The sequence below is a fragment of the Oncorhynchus nerka genome, linkage group LG14, assembly GCF_034236695.1.
Source record: "Oncorhynchus nerka isolate Pitt River linkage group LG14, Oner_Uvic_2.0, whole genome shotgun sequence".
Classification (NCBI taxonomy): Eukaryota; Metazoa; Chordata; class Actinopteri; order Salmoniformes; family Salmonidae; genus Oncorhynchus; species Oncorhynchus nerka.
The window spans coordinates 67,306,479-67,324,278 of NC_088409.1; the positions used below are offsets into that span (position 1 = coordinate 67,306,479).

The window sequence follows — 17,800 nt, forward strand, 5'->3', positions numbered from 1 at the left end:
GACAGACAGACAGACAGACAGACAGACCCCACTGGGCACAAATGTCAGTTTAACATCTAGTTTTGATTTACATTTGGTTGAGTTGTCAACTAATGTGAATTCAATGTGAAATCAACAACACATGTCACCGTGTCATTGGATTTAGATTCGAAAATGGAGTGAAGAAAATATCAAATGCCCTTTTACATTGATGACTTTCTGCAAATTCAAATTCAATCAGAATTCCAGGTTGATTCAAAATCATCACTTTGATTTTGGGGGTTGAAATGATGTGGAAATGTCAATTCAACCAGTTTTTACCCAGTGGGACACCTTCTGTGGTCCCATCCACCACCTCAGACCTGGGCACCGTGATGACCCTTCATGCCTCCTGTATCTGATCTGTGTCATTCTAAATATTGTAAATGGGTCCTGCTATGTTAGTTGTCATCTTCAGAGGATGAAGTGTAGCCTAACAAGCACAAACTCAACTGAGGAAACAGTGTCACTCTCCATAAGAGAGTTCAGAGTAATGCCTCAATCCCTAATAAGAATGAACCCCATCTCTAATAACACCCCTATCTGTAATGTCTAGTTACAGGGTCTCTAGACTACAATATCAGACCTGTACAGAACAGAACACATGCAGCCAGTCATCGAAGCACCCGCTGAGACCCTTACCCTTTACTATGGCGCTACAATGTAGCGCTCTGTGCGTGTTGAGGATGTTGTGTTACATGTGCGAGATGCTGTGGCTGAAATAGCCTATATTTCCTTACCAGGTTGAGCACAGTCTCCACGATATCTCTGTTGCTAACCTCCCCCACCTGGATCAATCCGATCAGAACCGCGAATTTCATCTTGATATTCCGGATGGGAACCTGCGGGTTGATCATCCCGGCCGGTAGAACCATAGAGCCCGAGCCAGATACCATTATTTCCCCAGTACCAGAGCCCCCCGGCTGCCCATGACCCGCTGGGATTTGTCGGTCAGAAAGCGACAAAGCACCCGGCATCTTCACCGCCGGCCTCTCGCTTGTCATGTCCTTTCAACCAGATCGATGTCACCTGTTTTAATCGCTGTTCAATTGTATCAATTGAACAGGAGAAAAAACATGTATATTCTGGAACAGCCTGGCGAAAAAGAAACCCCTCTACCGATTACATCCACTCTCTCTGCCGTGCGCGAATAGGAACTGCAATCTGGTAATAATTTATTGAGGGTAGAACGAGCCGTGTCCTTCCCATCACGCAGACGTCTTCTGGTAATCTAGACAGAGTGAACCTGAACAGCGCGGCAGCCGCTGCAGGGTCTCTAGGCTACCGCTCTGCCGCTCTCTGTCATGTTGCCGCCCCCTGCCTGCGGCAAGAAGCGCATCAAGCCTGCCTGCAGACAAACTAAAGTAATATAACCACTCTAAAAAACCTTGAACTGAAGAATTGGTGAATGGGTTGTAACCTTAGGAAAGAATACTTTAAAGGGATTCAACAAAGCCTTTACAGTTGAATTGATTGTGAATCAGTCCATCTTTGTGGTTGTATTGCTATCTATGCTGAATGTATCAAAGCAGTAGCCAAGTAGCCAATAGAAGGGAGGAAAAGGTTACTCAAACGCTTTATAGGGTTTTAGTGAAAGAGCCAGTTACACAATAGAGAAAGCACCTTATTAAAGCTTAGATTGTGAAAACTTGGATGGCAGTTTGAAGAATTGTTTTATTACAGGTAGCCTAAATACAAGTGGCAGGCTATTCCCACTATAGTGCACTATAGGGCTCTGGTCAAAAGTGCACTATAAAGGGTGCCGTTTGGGACTCATCCCCTGAGTTATATGAGTGCTACAATGGGAGGACACAACTCTACTCACTACTCTAACATGTCCTTTTACTTCCAGACATCTTCACTGTGGAAGATGACTCTATTGAACAATTTAACCATCACTGGACCAAATGTTGGAAGTGAAAAAATACTAAATTACTGTACCTTTTCTGTTTTAATTTAAATCTATTTAATTTAAATCATTATTGAATCTAAACTGTGTGGGGAAACAAATCTCTTTTTAATTGCAGCTCAAGACAATAAATAATTAAAATTAATCAAACCGTATTCCACACACACACACACACACACACACACACACACACACACACACCAGGGTAAGGCTGTCTACTTGTCTTTTATTTAATTATGTAAATAGGACTCCTGGTGTCTCTTCAGTACGTTGAACAGTCTGTAGATGTGGAAGTGACCTTGAAGAGTCATCCTGCAGAACCATAGAAGAATAGACTGAACAGAAAGAACAGGTTTGGGGGGAGTTATTAAATACAGTGCCTTGCGAAAGTATTCGGCCCCCTTGAACTTTGCCACCTTTTGCCACATTTCAGGCTTCAAACATAAAGATATAAAACTGTATTTTTTTGTGAAGAATCAACAACAAGTGGGACACAATCATGAAGTGGAACGACATTTATTGGATATTTCAAACTTTTTTAACAAATCAAAAACTGAAAAATTGGGCGTGCAAAATTATTCAGCCCCCTTAAGTTAATACTTTGTAGCGCCACCTTTTGCTGCGATTACAGCTGTAAGTCGCTTGGAGTATGTCTCTATCAGTTTTGCACATCGAGAGACTGAAATGTTTTCCCATTCCTCCTTGTAAAACAGCTCGAGCTCAGTGAGGTTGGATGGAGAGCATTTGTGAACAGCAGTTTTCAGTTCTTTCCACAGATTCTCGATTGGATTCAGGTCTGGACTTTGACTTGGCCATTCTAACACCTGGATATGTTTATTTTTGAACCATTCCATTGTAGATTTTGCTTTATGTTTTGGATCATTGTCTTGTTGGAAGACAAATCTCCGTCCCAGTCTCAGGTCTTTTGCAGACTCCATCAGGTTTTCTTCCAGAATGGTCCTGTATTTGGCTCCATCCATCTTCCCATCAATTTTAACCATCTTCCCTGTCCCTGCCGAAGAAAAGCAGGCCCAAACCATGATGCTGCCACCACCATGTTTGACAGTGGGGATGGTGTGTTCAGGGTGATGAGCTGTGTTGCTTTTACGCCAAACATAACGTTTTGCATTGTTGCCAAAAAGTTCAATTTTGGTTTCATCTGACCAGAGCACCTTCTTCCACATGTTTGGTGTGTCTCCCAGGTGGCTTGTGGCAAACTTTAAACAACACTTTTTATGGATATCTTTAAGAAATGGCTTTCTTCTTGCCACTCTTCCATAAAGGCCAGATTTGTGCAATATACGACTGATTGTTGTCCTATGGACAGAGTCTCCCACCTCAGCTGTAGATCTCTGAAGTTCATCCAGAGTGATCATGGGCCTCTTGGCTGCATCTCTGATCAGTCTTCTCCTTGTATGAGCTGAAAGTTTAGAGGGACGGCCAGGTCTTGGTAGATTTGCAGTGGTCTGATACTCCTTCCATTTCAATATTATCGCTTGCACAGTGCTCCTTGGGATGTTTAAAGCTTGGGAAATCTTTTTGTATCCAAATCCGGCATTAAACTTCTTCACAACAGTATCTCGGACCTGCCTGGTGTGTTCCTTGTTCTTCATGATGCTCTCTGCGCTTTTAACGGACCTCTGAGACTATCACAGTGCAGGTGCATTTATACGGAGACTTGATTACACACAGGTGGATTGTATTTATCATCATTAGTCATTTAGGTCAACATTGGATCATTCAGAGATCCTCACTGAACTTCTGGAGAGAGTTTGCTGCACTGAAAGTAAAGGGGCTGAATCATTTTGCACGACCAATTTTTCAGTTTTTGATTTGTTAAAAAAGTTTGAAATATCCAATAAATGTCGTTCCACTTCATGATTGTGTCCCACTTGTTGTTGATTCTTCACAAAAAAATACAGTTTTATATCTTTATGTTTGAAGCCTGAAATGTGGCAAAAGGTCGCAAAGTTCAAGGGGGCCGAATACTTTCGCAAGGCACTGTATATGTCCCCAATGCCACCCAATTCCCTATATAGTGCACTTCTTTGGACCAGGGCCCATAGAGCTGTGGTCCAAGTAGTGTACTATGTAGGGAATAGGGGCCACTTGAGATGGGACCCTGGTCAAAGTAATGCACTATATAGGGAATAGTATGCCAATTGGGATGCTAAATAAATCTAACCTTCAGCATGTCTTCTGTTTGATTAACCTGTATTGTTCAGAAGTCAGATGTCGCCATCCAGTGGATAAAGAAATACATAATTTCTGTGAAGATGGGCGGTAACTATACAGAACAAAAATATAAACGCAGTGTTGGGCCCATGTTTCATGAGCTGAAATAAAAATCTCCCAGAAATGTTCCCATATGCACAAAAAGCTTATTTCTCTCAAACTTTGTGCACAAATTTGTTTACATCCCTGTTAGTGAGCATTTCTCCTTTTGCCAAGATAATCCATCCACCTGACAGGTGTGACATATCAATACGCTGATTAAAAGGCATGATAATCACACAGGTGCACCTTATGCTGGGACAATAAAAGGCCACACTAAAATGTGTAGTTTTGTCACACAACACAATGCCACAGATGTCTCAAGTTTTGAAGGGGTGTGCAATTGGCATGCTGACTGCAGGAATATACACCAGAGCTGTTGCCAGAGATGTGAATGTTAATTTCTCTACCATAAGTCACCTCCAATGTCATTTTAGAGAATTTGGCAGTAAGTTAAACCGGCCTCACAACCGCAGGCCACGTGTATGGCGTGGTTTGCTTATGTCAACGTTGTGAACAGAGTGCCTGCCCCGTGGTAGCAGTGAGGTTATGGTATGGACATTCATAAGCTACGGACAACAAACCCAATTGAGTTTTATCGATGACAATTTGAATGCACTAAAATACAGTGACGAGATCCTGAGGCCCATTGTGTGGCCCATTTTTTTAAGGTATCTGTGACCAACAGTCATGGGGAATCCATAGATAAGGGCAACATTAATTTATTTCAATTGACTGATTTCCTCATATGAACTATAACTCAGTAAAATCCCAAATCAACCGCTAGAACAGTGGAGTCAAACTTCATTCCATGGAGGGCTGAGTGACTGCGGGTTTTGTTTTTTCCTTTAAATTAAAACCTAGACAACCAGGTGAGGGGAGTTCCTTACTAATCAGTGACCTTAATTCATCAATCAAGTACAAGGGAGGAGCGAAACCCGCAGACACTCGGCCCTCCGTGGAATGAGTTTGACACGTGTGCCCTAGAACCTATGCCCTATGTACTTGATTGGTGTATGCAGTAGCCTATCAGAGTCCTAGTTGGAGCTATTACCATATTTCTCCAGCTGTACAATCCTTTCATATCGCCACAAGTTCATACGGCATAGGGATCAATTTGCGATAAGCAATCTTTTGTGATCCCCCCATCATGAATCTGATTATTTAAATAAAAAGGTATTCCATATGTATGAAACACAAAATACAGATGAACATCAACCCTGAGTTGATCGTTCAACAGGCTGACTGCAGGTTGTAATACACAGTATGACCACCAGGGAGCAACGACATCCTGTAAATAATAATAAATTGGTGGGTGCTTAAATTTGTCCGACTTCACACATGTACAAGTGTGTATTAATACATGTGGGAATTGTAAATGTGTTTTTTGCATAGCCTAACTCCCCTTGAGACACACTTGGGGAGTGGGGTCATGCCAGGGTTTGCCATTTTCATTGGCGACCCTGGGGAAATTAGGGGTAAGTGCCTTGCTCAAGGGCACATCAACAGATTCTTCTGCCACTCTCAAAAAAACTCTTGGTGCTATTCCAAGGAAATATTTCAAGTTCGGTATCACTCTATTCTCTCCCTGATTCCATTCCACTTCTCATGACACAAAGCAAGACACAGATGCAGACACAGGAGGCAGATGGTTGAAGTCTTACAATGTTTATTCATCCAAAAGGAGTAAGCAAGAGAATGGTCGTGGACAGGCAAAAGGTCAAAACCAGATCAGAGTCCAGGAGGTACAGAGTGGCAGACAGGCTCATGGTCAAGGCAGGCAGAATGGTCAGGCAGTACAAAGTCCAGAAACAGGCAAGGGTCAAAACCGGGAGGACTAGAAAAAGGAGAATAGCAAAAAGCAGGAGAACGGGAAAAACGCTGGTTGACTTGGAAAACATACAAGACGAACTGGCACAGAGAGACAGGAACACAGGGGAAAATAAGTGACACCTGGAGGGGGTGGAGACAATCACAGGGACAGGGGAAACAGATCAGGGCGTGACACTGCTATGTGTTCTCACACCTCCCCTGGTCATTGTGTTCATGACAGAAATAAGGCCTCTAGTCCAATTATGTCCTGTATGTGTAGCACGTGACTCTGGACACCAACCCACTGCCTAGCCTGCTGCTATTAGGAGACCAGTTTTATAACTATTCTATGGCTAATATAGCTCTAACTTGCCCTTGTCTAACTAAGAATGTATGGGAGTTTATGGGAAATTTAGTCAGGACACCAGGGTTAACTCTTACGATAAGTGCCATGGATCTTTAGTGACCACAGAGAGTCAGGGCACCTGTTTTAACATCCCATCCAAAAGACAGCACCCTACACAGGGCAATGTTCCCAATCACATTGCCTGGCCCCGCAACACAACTTCCAGCAGCATCTGGTCTCCCGTCCATGGACCGACCAGGATCGACCCTGCTTAGCTTCAGAGTGAAGCCAGCACTGGGATGCAGGGTGGTATAGAGTAAAGGCATATAATGCATCCCGAATGGCACCCTATTCCCTATTTAGTACACAGCTTTAAACCAGGGCTTTGGTCAAAAGTAGTGCACTATGTAGGGAATAGGGTGCCATTTGGGACGTGAAGTAGAGAACACACCACTTGAGGTGAGGTGTTGACTAGCGGAACATACAACATACAAATAAACAAACTGCAAATGGAGTGAAGAGAGAGCGACTTTCAATTAAGCAAATTCCCTTAGAGCAATTAAGTTTCTATTCTAATCCATTCTACTTGCATTTGTCTGTGTAAAAATAGGCAATATAAACATTTTATGTTTTTTTTTTACATTGTTTAATTAAAAAATCTTGTCTCTGGAACTAAACTGAAGCTCAGTCCAGCCAGCTCTCAACAGCAGGTCTGGAGATCAAACCTGAGTCACATGGGCTCCATCCCAAATGGCACCCTATTCCCTATATAGAGCACTACGTTTGACCAGAGCCCTATGGAGGTTCTGGTAAAAAGTGGTGCAATATATAGGAAATAGGGTGCTATTTAGGACGAAGCATGTTTTCAACCTTAAACAATAAGGTCATATAGAATAACATTACACCCATTCAGAAACACACAGCACTGTTGAAGCCCAGTAAAACCAGTTTACAGATTAGTACCAAATGAATTATAATAACTATGACACAATGCAGGTTGTAGCATTAAGCCTGTCAATTATACAGTATATACAGCTAGTATACTTGTATGTATGTTTTCACACACACATATATATATATATATATATACACACAGACACATGCGTGCACATACAGCATATCTAACATAAAGCATGACATTTTACATTAATAAAATCATATACAGCTTTCCAGAAGCTTTAAAGAGCTTAAATGTCCTAGACATAACTCTAATACTGAATACTAATGGACATTGGATGGATCGTTCTGTTCCCCTTTCGGTCATAATAATAATAATAATAATAATAATAATAATAATAATAATAATAATAATAATACATGTCATAATAACATCATAATAACGTCTTAATTAACGTCCAGCACCTAAGGAGCTCATGTTGTGTCATTGTGTAGACAGTCCAGAAAGCTCCATACTCTCTTTAGTCCCTGTGTTCTGGCATCACATTTCAAGACAGACCAACCTGCCGGGGGTGGACAAACGGCAGCGATTCAACATGTAGAATTGTCAGGAAATAAATAGAAAATGATGATCGATGTTCGGTGGTCAGAGGCGAAAGGGCGGCCATCCGCTGGTTTAATGCTTCAGCTTTGCCTATTGGCTTCAGGACACTATGAATATATACTCCTCCTCTCAGTCCTCCTCTAGCATCTAGTGGAGCTCCAGACATCATTCGGTCTAGTGTAACAGACATCACGGTGCTTCCTCGGTATAGCTTCCTCACTCACATATCCTTACTGGTCCTTGATCTTGCATCCTCTGTCTAGCAAACACAGGTGACTAGCATCTTGACAACGTCTTAGTTATGCTACCAACTATGCTACCGAAAAGTTAGCAGTTCGATAGTGAGGGTGGAGACATTTCAGGCTGGGGAGTGAGGTTACAAATCCAACTCGGTTACACTAGCTCTAGGCCAGGCCAGGTTGTGTCTAGTTCCCTCCAGGTATGTGTGGGTCTAGCTCTATGGATGGAAGACTCTAGTGTCAGATCTTGGTCTCTGGGCCCTCTGTGCTGATTGGTTGGAAGGAGTTGCGAATGCGAGCTACTTCAGCAGCACAGAGGTGACCAAAGGCCTTGTTGTACCACTCTGGACTCCGCCCTCTGGAACAACAACAACAACATGGTCAGGTTCAAACACAACAACAACACAGTCAGATTCAATCTTCGTAAATGAACTTACTATTTATACAGTATATGCTAAGGTATGTTAAGTGTGGACTCACTTGAAGTCCACCCTGCAGATGTGAGTGAGTCTGGACTTCCCAGAGCCGCAGGGTTCTAGAAGGTAGTTAGACTCGAGAACCACGGCCCTTACCCCACCGACCCGGGGACAGTCCTCATGTTCTACAGACACACACACCAATGCACACGTCCCCTTGGGAAGTTCAGTCCTCCATGACCTACAGAGAGACAGAGAAAGACTGACAAAGTCAACTTCATTCAGCACAGTTAGAACCGACAGGGCTTTAGGTTGATGTGAGCTCTACAGGAACAACAAACTGAGTTGAATTGAAATGTAAATGTCAAAACTCTAAGTACAAACACGCAGACACACACACTCACCGTAGGACCAGGAAGTCTCTGCTGGGGTGTGGTGGCATGCGGTTGAGGACATAGTGGAACACCTCAGCGTGTCTGTCCAGAGTCTCAGCTACCTTCCACTGCAGCAGGTCCACGTCCCACAGGTGGCGCTCTCGCAGCACGCGGTTCAATACCACCGAGGGAGGGGCCTCCACCTCTACCGCCACACGCCACCGCCGCAAAGGGTTCCCATCACCCACCTTCTTACAGTAGAGCTCAGTGTTGTCTGAGCTGGTGCAGGACACCCAGCCCTTAGCCTTCTCTCTGGCCTCCTTCAGGAGCTCCTGCAGCCTGCTCTCTACGTAGCTCTGGTACAGGTTCTGCGGTCTGGTCTCTGAGTGTGTCTGGCAGGGTCTGGCCTCTGCCTGGTAGGACGCATCGTCCTCCTCCTGCTGTCTACAGAGCTCCTCTAAGGTGGGAGCGTGAAGGTCCGCCTCCGCGTACGAGTTCCTGGACTGAGTAACCATCTCGTGAGGAATCTGATTGGTCGGAGAAGAAAGATCCATCAGAGATCAGGTCGCTATGGAGAAAAGCGTCTTCTAAATGACAAAACAATGTTTTTAAATGGTTCGATAACACTTAAAAGGCTGAAGGTATAATGCTTTATATCTTACCTGTCAGCAGGTATGAGCCTTTATAATGTTTTATAATGAGGCTTATAACATTTTATGACATCCAATGTATCTAAGGCATCTTAGTAACATTGTTGATTATTAATGAAGTATTCTATTCAGGTCTATTACCTCAAACAGTCGGTTGCACTCTATGATCATATGGGCGAGTCCCTGCGTCGCGGAAAGGTTCTCATTCAGGTCCTTCTGGTCGGGCCGGCCTGTCGTGTACTTCCTCTGCATGGCCCTGAGGATCATGGGTAACAGTTATTAACACAGCAAAGGATCATAGGTAATGAGACAATTATGAACACAGCAGCAAGAGTCAATCAGCCGAGTTGCTCAATGAACACATTTACCTCCTCCCTCACTCCCACTGAATATAGCTAGTTAACCTCCCTCCCAGCCCACTAGATAGTCCCCCATGCAGCCGAGACACCCACTAACCATTTGTCTCCTGTCCTCCCTCCTTCCCTTTCTTTTTAACCCTCTCTCTCCTAACCCTCTTGCTCCGGTCCTCCCTCCCTCCTTGCCATACTAACCCTCTCTCTCTTCTAACCCGCTCTCTCCTATCCTCCTTCCTTCCTTCCCTGCCTTCCTAACCCTCTCTCCCTCCTCTCCCTGCCATCCTCTCCCTCTCTCCCTCCTCTCCCTGCCTTCCTCTCCCTCTCTCCCTCCTCTCCCTGCCTTCCTAACCCTCTCTCCCTCCTCTCCCAGTCATCCTCTCCCAGTCATCCTCTCCCTCTCTCCCTACTCTCCCTGCCATCCTCTCCCTCTCTCCCTCCTCTCCCTGCCATCCTCTCCCTCTCTCCCTCCTCTCCCTCTCTCCCTCCTCTCCCTGCCATCCTCTCCCTCTCTCCCTCCTCTCCCTGCCATCCTCTCCCTATCTCCCTCTTCTCCCTCCTCTCCCTGCTCTCCCTGCCATCCTCTCCCTCTCTCCCTCCCTCCCCCTCTCTCTCCTCTCCCTGCCATCCTCTCCCTCCTCTCCCTGCCATCCTCTCCCTCCTCTCCCTCCTCTCCCTGCCATCCTCTCCCTCCTCTCCCTGCTATCCTCTCCCTCTCCCTCCTCTCCCTGCCATCCTCTCCCTCTCTCCCCCTCTCCCTCCTCCCCCTCTTCCTATCTCCCTCTTCTCCCCCTGCCCCTCCTCTCCCTGCCATCCTCTCCCTCTCTCCCCTCTCTCTCCTCTCCCTGCCATCCTCTCCCTCCTCACCCTGCCATCCTCTCCCTCCTCCCTCCTCTCCCTGCCATCCTCTCCCTCTCTCCCTCCTCTCCCCCTCTCCCTCCTCTCCCTGCCATCCTCTCCCTCTCTCCCGCTCTCTCCTCTCCCTCCTCTCCCTGCCATCCTCTCCCTCCTCTCCCTGCCATCATCTCCCTCTCTCCCTCCTCTCCCTGCCATCCTCTCCCTCCTCTCCCTCTCTCCCTCCTCTCCCTGCTATCCTCTCCCTGCCATCCTCTCCCTCTCTCCCTCCTCTCCCCCTATCTCCCTCCTCTCCCCCTCCCCCTCCTCTCCCTGCCATCCTCTCCCTCTCTCCCCCTCTCCCTCTCTCCCTCCTCTCCCTGCCATCCTCTCCCTCCTCTCCCTGCCATCCTCTCACTCTCCCCCTTCTCCCCCTCTCTCTCCTCTCCCTGCCATCCTCTCCCTCCTCACCCTGCAATCCTCTCCCTCTCTCCCTCCTCTCCCTGCCATCCTCTCCCTGCCATCCTCTCCCTCTATCCCTCCTCTCCCCTCTCCCTCCTCTCTCTGCCATCCTCTCCCTCTCTCCCTCTCTCTCCTCTCCCTCCTCTCCCTGCCATCCTCTCCCTCCTCTCCCTGCCATCCTCTCTCCCTCCTCTCCCTGCCATCCTCTCCCTCCTCTCCCTGCCATCCTCTCCCTACTCTCCCTGCCATCCCCTCTCCCTCCTCTCCCTGCAATCCTCTCCCTGCCATCCTCTCCCTCTCTCCCTATCTCCCTCCTCTCCCCCTCCCCCTCCTCTCCCTTCCATCCTCTCCCTCTCTCCCCCTCTCTCTCCTCTCCCTGCTATCCTCTCCCTCCTCTCCCTGCTATCCTCTCCCTCTCTCCCTCCTCTCCCTGACATACTCTCCCTGCCATCCTCTCCCTCTCTCTCCCTCCTCTCCCCCTCTCCCTCCTCTCCCTGCCATCTCTCTCCCTCTCTCTCTCCTCTCCCTCCGCTCCCTCTCTCCCCCTCTCCCCCTCTCTCTCCTCTCCCTGCCATCCTCTCCCTCCTCTCCCTGCCATCCTCTCCCTCTCTCCCCCTCTCCCTGCCATCCTCTCCCTCTCTCCCTCCTCTCCCTCCTCTCCCTTCCATCCTCTCCCTCCTCTCCCTGCCATCCTCTCCCTCTCTCCCTCCTCTCCCTGCCATCCTCTCCCCCTCTCTCTCTCTCCTCTCCCCTCTCCCTCCTCTCCCTGCCATCCTCTCCCTCTCTCTCCTCTCCCTGCCATCCTCTCCATCTCTCTCTCTTCTCCCCCTCCCCCTACTCTCCCTGCCATCCTCTCCCTCTCTCCCCCTCTCCCCCTCTCTCTCCTCTCCCTGCCATCCTCTTCCTCCTCTCCCTGCCATCCTCTCCCGCTCTCCCTCCTCTCCCTGCCATCCTCTCCCTCTCTCCCTCATCTCCCCCTCTTCCTCCTCTCCCTGCCATCCTCTCCCTCTCTCCCTCTTTCTCCTCTCCCTCCTCTCCCTTTCATCCTCTCCCTCCTCTCCCTGCCATCCTCTCCCTCTCTTCCTCCTCTCCCTGCCATCCTCTCCCTCTCTCCCTCCTCTCCCCCTCTCCCTCCTCTCCCTGCCATCCTCTCCCTTTCTCCCTCCTCTCCCTGCTATCCTCTCCCTCCTCTCCTTCCTCGCCCCTGCTATCCTCTCACTCCTCTCCTTCCTCTCCCCCTCTCCCTTCCATCCTCTCTCTCTCTCTCTCCCTCTCCCTCCTCTCCCTGCCATCCTCTCCCTCCTCTCCCTGCTATCCTCTCCCTCTCTCCCTCTCTCTCCTATCCCTCCTCTCCCCCTCTCCCCCTCTCCCTCCTCTCCCTGCCATCCTCTCCCTCTCTCCATCCTCTCTCTCCTCTCCCTCCTCTCCCCCTCTCCCTCCTCTCCCTGCTATCCTCTCACTCTCTCCCTCTCTCTCCTTTCCCTCCTCTCCCTCTCTCCATCCTCTCTCTCCTCTCCCCCTCTCCCTCCTCTCCCCCTCTCCCTCCTCTCCCTGCCATCCTCTCCCTCTCTCTATCCTCTCTCTCCTCTCCCTCCTCTCCCCCTCTCCCTCCTCTCCCTGCCATCCTCTCCCTCTCTCCCTCCTCTCTCTCCTCTCCCTCCTCTCTGTCATCTCAACATCTCTCTCTGCATGCTGCCCCTTTGATCCTGTAATCCTTAAAGAATCACTTCCACCAGTTAGTTAAATGAGAGGTTTCTGTTTGTACACAGCGTGATGTCATAAAACACAGTGTTTTAAAGAGTACCCTGGAGCTCCAGAACCTTCTTAATAAAAACCGCCCAGAGCCAGATAGCCAGTCTACTGGAGCTGAACCCCTGATGCCCGAACCAGACTCCCACCTAGTTAACATCAGTCTTAACAGAGACCTAATTAGGAGGACATCATCACTGGGGAGTCTAATAGGAAGGCATACTGTATATAGGAAATACTAGACCAAGTGAGATGTAGTTATATTAGTTCATTATAGACACTGCTGAAGTAACAGTCCAGGGATCCTCATTTGGTTCTACTGATGTACCTGTGTGTTTGTGGTGTAGTGTACCTGGGGGAGAGGTTGTCCTTCTTCAGGATGTTGAGGTGGAACAGGGACGGGGCCAAACACACAGCGATGTTCATGGGAGTCATCTGGTTCTCCTCCACAGAGGAAGTGACGTCAGATAGGAAGCAGAGCAACATCTGGAGCACCTCCCTGTTCTCGTCTGACATCAGCATGATGGCCGCCTGCACAGCCTGCAACCGCTGGTCCTTAGGAACATCTGGAGGGAGGAGAGGGAGGAAGGGTTGAACTATTCTACCATGGGCAATGGAGAGAGATGCCTGTCTGTCTGCCTGTCTGTCTGCCTGCCTGCCTGCCTGCCTACCTGCCTGCCTGCGTGCGTATGTGTTTACGTATTCTTGTGGGTACTGGAAATCCCTACAACCAAAATTTGACCAACTGGGGACATTGTGTTGGTCCCCACAAGGTGAAATGCTATTTCTAGGGGGTTTAGGGTTAAGGTTAGAATTAGTATTTGAATTACGTTATGGGTTAGAGTTAGGAGCTAGGGTTAGGTTTAGGGTTAGGGTTAGATTTTTGGGTTAAGGATAGGGTTAGGGGAAGGGGAAGAGTACGGGTTAGGGTTAGGTTTAGGATTAGGGAAAATTGGATTTTGAATGGGACTGAATTGTGTGTCTCAAAAACGTTAGCTGTACAAGACTGAGTTTGTGTGTGCATGTGTGTTAGCATGTGTGTATGTGCCTGTGTGTATCAGTCCTTACACTGGTAGATGTGTAGGAAGGTCTCTCCCAGCTTGCTGGTCAGTAGAGGTTCAGGCAGGTCTCTGAAGAACTGTTTGACCATGTCTGCTACGTCGTACGCTGACTGGTCCTCGTAGCTGACATCATCAGGAGACGACTCATTCATCTGTCTCAGCGCCTGGATACGAGACTTCACACCAGACTTACGGAACAGACCCACCTGCAGACGGAGTAGAGCAGAACGTTCAGACAGACAGACAGACCTGGTCTAGACACTGACAGACTGACCGGTTCTACAGAGAGAGAGACTGACAGTCTGCTGTAACAGTTTAACAGAGAGAGACTGACAGTCTGCTATAGAACAGTTTAACAGAGAGAGACTGACAGTCTGCTATAGAACAGTTTAACAGAGAGAGACTGACAGTCTGCTGTAACAGTTTAACAGAGAGAGACTGACAGTCTGCTATAGAACAGTTTAACAGAGAGAGACTAACAGTCTGCTATAGAACAGTATAACCGAGAGAGACTGACAGTCTGCTGTAGAACAGTTTAACAGAGAGAGACTGACAGTCTGCTATAGAACAGTTTAACAGAGAGAGACTGACAGTCTGCTATAGAACAGTATAACAGAGAGAGACTGACAGTCTGCTAGAGAACAGTTTAACAGAGAGAGACTGACAGTCTGCTATAGAACAGTATAACAGAGAGAGACTGACAGTCTGCTAGAGAACAGTTTAACAGAGAGAGACTGACAGTCTGCTATAGAACAGTTTAACAGAGAGACTGACAGTCTGCTAGAGAACAGTTTAACAGAGAGAGACTAACAGTCTGCTATAGAACAGTTTAACAGAGAGAGACTAACAGTCTGTTTATCAGAGAGAACAGTTGCTAAGAACAGTTTAACAGAGAGAGACTGACAGTCCTAGAACAGTTTAACAGAGAGAGACTAGTCTGCTGTAACAGTATAACAGAGAGAGACTGACAGTCTGCTATAGAACAGTTTAACAGAGAGAGACTGACAGTCTGCTGTTTAGAACAGTTTAACAGAGTCTGCTGTAACAGTTTAACAGAGAGAGACTAACAGTCTACTATAGAACAGTTTAACAGAGAGAGATAGTCTGCTGTAACAGTTTAACAGAGAGAGACTGACAGTCTGCTGTAACAGTTTAACAGAGAGAGACTGACAGTCTGCTATAGAACAGTTTAACAGAGAGAGACTAACAGTCTGAACTATAGAACAGTTTAACAGAGAGAGACTGACAGTCTGCTATAGAACAGTTTAACAGAGAGAGACTAACAGTCTGCTATATAACAGTTTAACAGAGAGAGACTGACAGTCTGCTATAGAACAGTTTAACAGAGAGACTGACAGTCTGCTTAGAACAGTTTAACAGAGAGAGACTGACAGTCTGCTATAGAACAGTTTAACAGAGAGACTGACAGTCTGCTATGTAACAGTTTAACAGAGAGACTGACAGTCTGCTATAGAACAGTTTAACAGAGAGAGACTGACAGTCTGCTATAGAACAGTTTAACAGAGAGAGACTGACAGTCTGCTATAGAACAGTTTAACAGAGAGAGACTGACAGTCTGCTATAGAACAGTTTAACAGAGAGAGACTGACAGTCTGCTATAGAACAGTTTAACAGAGAGAGACTGACAGTCTGCTATAGAACAGTTTAACAGAGAGACTGACAGTCTGCTATAGAACAGTTTAACAGAGAGAGACTGACAGTCTGCTATAGAACAGTTTAACAGAGAGAGACTGACAGTCTGCTATAGAACAGTTTAACAGAGAGAGACTGACAGTCTGCTATAGAACAGTATAACAGAGAGAGACTGACAGTCTGCTATAGAACAGTTTAACAGAGAGAGACTGACAGTCTGCTGTAACAGTTTAACAGAGAGAGACTAACAGTCTGCTATATAACAGTTTAACAGAGAGAGACTGACAGTCTGCTATAGAACAGTTTAACAGAGAGAGACTGACAGTCTGCTGTAACAGTTTAACAGAGAGAGACTGACAGTCTGCTATAGAACAGTTTAACAGAGAGAGACTGACAGTCTGCTATAGAACAGTTTAACAGAGAGAGACTGACAGTCTGCTGTAACAGTTTAACAGAGAGAGACTGACAGTCTGCTATAGAACAGTTTAACAGAGAGAGACTAACAGTCTGCTATAGAACAGTATAACCGAGAGAGACTGACAGTCTGCTGTAGAACAGTTTAACAGAGAGAGACTGACAGTCTGCTATAGAACAGTTTAACAGAGAGAGACTGACAGTCTGCTATAGAACAGTATAACAGAGAGAGACTGACAGTCTGCTAGAGAACAGTTTAACAGAGAGAGACTGACAGTCTGCTATAGAACAGTATAACAGAGAGAGACTGACAGTCTGCTAGAGAACAGTTTAACAGAGAGAGACTGACAGTCTGCTATAGAACAGTTTAACAGAGAGAGACTGACAGTCTGCTAGAGAACAGTTTAACAGAGAGAGACTAACAGTCTGCTATAGAACAGTTTAACAGAGAGAGACTGACAGCCTGCAATATAACAGTTTATCAGAGAGACTGACAGTCTGCTATAGAACAGTTTAACAGAGAGAGACTGACAGTCTGCTGTAGAACAGTTTAACAGAGAGAGACTGACAGTCTGCTGTAACAGTATAACAGAGAGAGACTGACAGTCTGCTATAGAACAGTTTAACAGAGAGAGACTGACAGTCTGCTATAGAACAGTTTAACAGAGAGAGACTGACAGTCTACTATAGAACAGTTTAACAGAGAGAGAGACTGACAGTCTGCTGTAACAGTTTAACAGAGAGAGACTAACAGTCTGCTATATAACAGTTTAACAGAGAGAGACTGACAGTCTGCTGTAACAGTTTAACAGAGAGAGACTGACAGTCTGCTATATAACAGTTTAACAGAGAGAGACTGACAGTCTGCTATAGAACAGTTTAACAGAGAGAGACTAACAGTCTGCTATAGAACAGTATAACAGAGAGAGACTGACAGTCTGCTATAGAACAGTTTAACAGAGAGAGATTAACAGTCTGCTATAGAACAGTTTAACAGAGAGAGACTAACAGTCTGCTATATAACAGTTTAACAGAGAGAGACTGACAGTCTGCTGTAACAGTTTAACAGAGAGACTGACAGTCTGCTATAGAACAGTTTAACAGAGAGAGACTGACAGTCTGCTATAGAACAGTTTAACAGAGAGACTGACAGTCTGCTATATAACAGTTTAACAGAGAGACTGACAGTCTGCTATAGAACAGTTTAACAGAGAGAGACTGACAGTCTGCTATAGAACAGTTTAACAGAGAGAGACTGACAGTCTGCTATAGAACAGTTTAACAGAGAGAGACTGACAGTCTGCTATAGAACAGTTTAAGCGAGAGAGACTGACAGTCTGCTATAGAACAGTATAACAGAGAGAGACTGACAGTCTGCTATAGAACAGTTTAACAGAGAGAGACTGACAGTCTGCTATAGAACAGTTTAACAGAGAGAGACTGACAGTCTGCTATAGAACAGTTTAACAGAGAGAGACTGACAGTCTGCTATAGAACAGTTTAACAGAGAGAGACTGACAGTCTGCTATAGAACAGTATAACAGAGAGAGACTGACAGTCTGCTATAGAACAGTTTAACAGAGAGAGACTGACAGTCTGCTGTAACAGTTTAACAGAGAGAGACTAACAGTCTGCTATATAACAGTTTAACAGAGAGAGACTGACAGTCTGCTATAGAACAGTTTAACAGAGAGAGACTGACAGTCTGCTGTAACAGTTTAACAGAGAGAGACTG

At 46.4% G+C, this 17,800-nt stretch overlaps 1 protein-coding gene across 3 annotated transcripts in view; it reads right to left on the minus strand.

Moving 5' to 3' along the window:
- Positions 1-8,173: 8,173 nt before the first annotated feature.
- Positions 8,174-17,800, minus strand: part of LOC115141268 (stAR-related lipid transfer protein 13-like) — a 153,116-nt gene continuing 143,489 nt past the window's right edge. For all 3 annotated transcript variants that reach the window (XM_065000305.1, XM_065000307.1, XM_065000306.1), the window contains 6 exons: positions 14,006-14,204; positions 13,290-13,503; positions 9,681-9,795; positions 8,920-9,416; positions 8,580-8,756; positions 8,174-8,457 (listed from right to left, as the gene is read on the minus strand). In XM_065000305.1, coding sequence (XP_064856377.1) covers positions 8,340-8,457; positions 8,580-8,756; positions 8,920-9,416; positions 9,681-9,795; positions 13,290-13,503; positions 14,006-14,204 — 1,320 coding nt within the window. In that variant the 3' untranslated portion in view covers positions 8,174-8,339. The remainder of the gene's footprint in view (positions 8,458-8,579; positions 8,757-8,919; positions 9,417-9,680; positions 9,796-13,289; positions 13,504-14,005; positions 14,205-17,800) is intronic.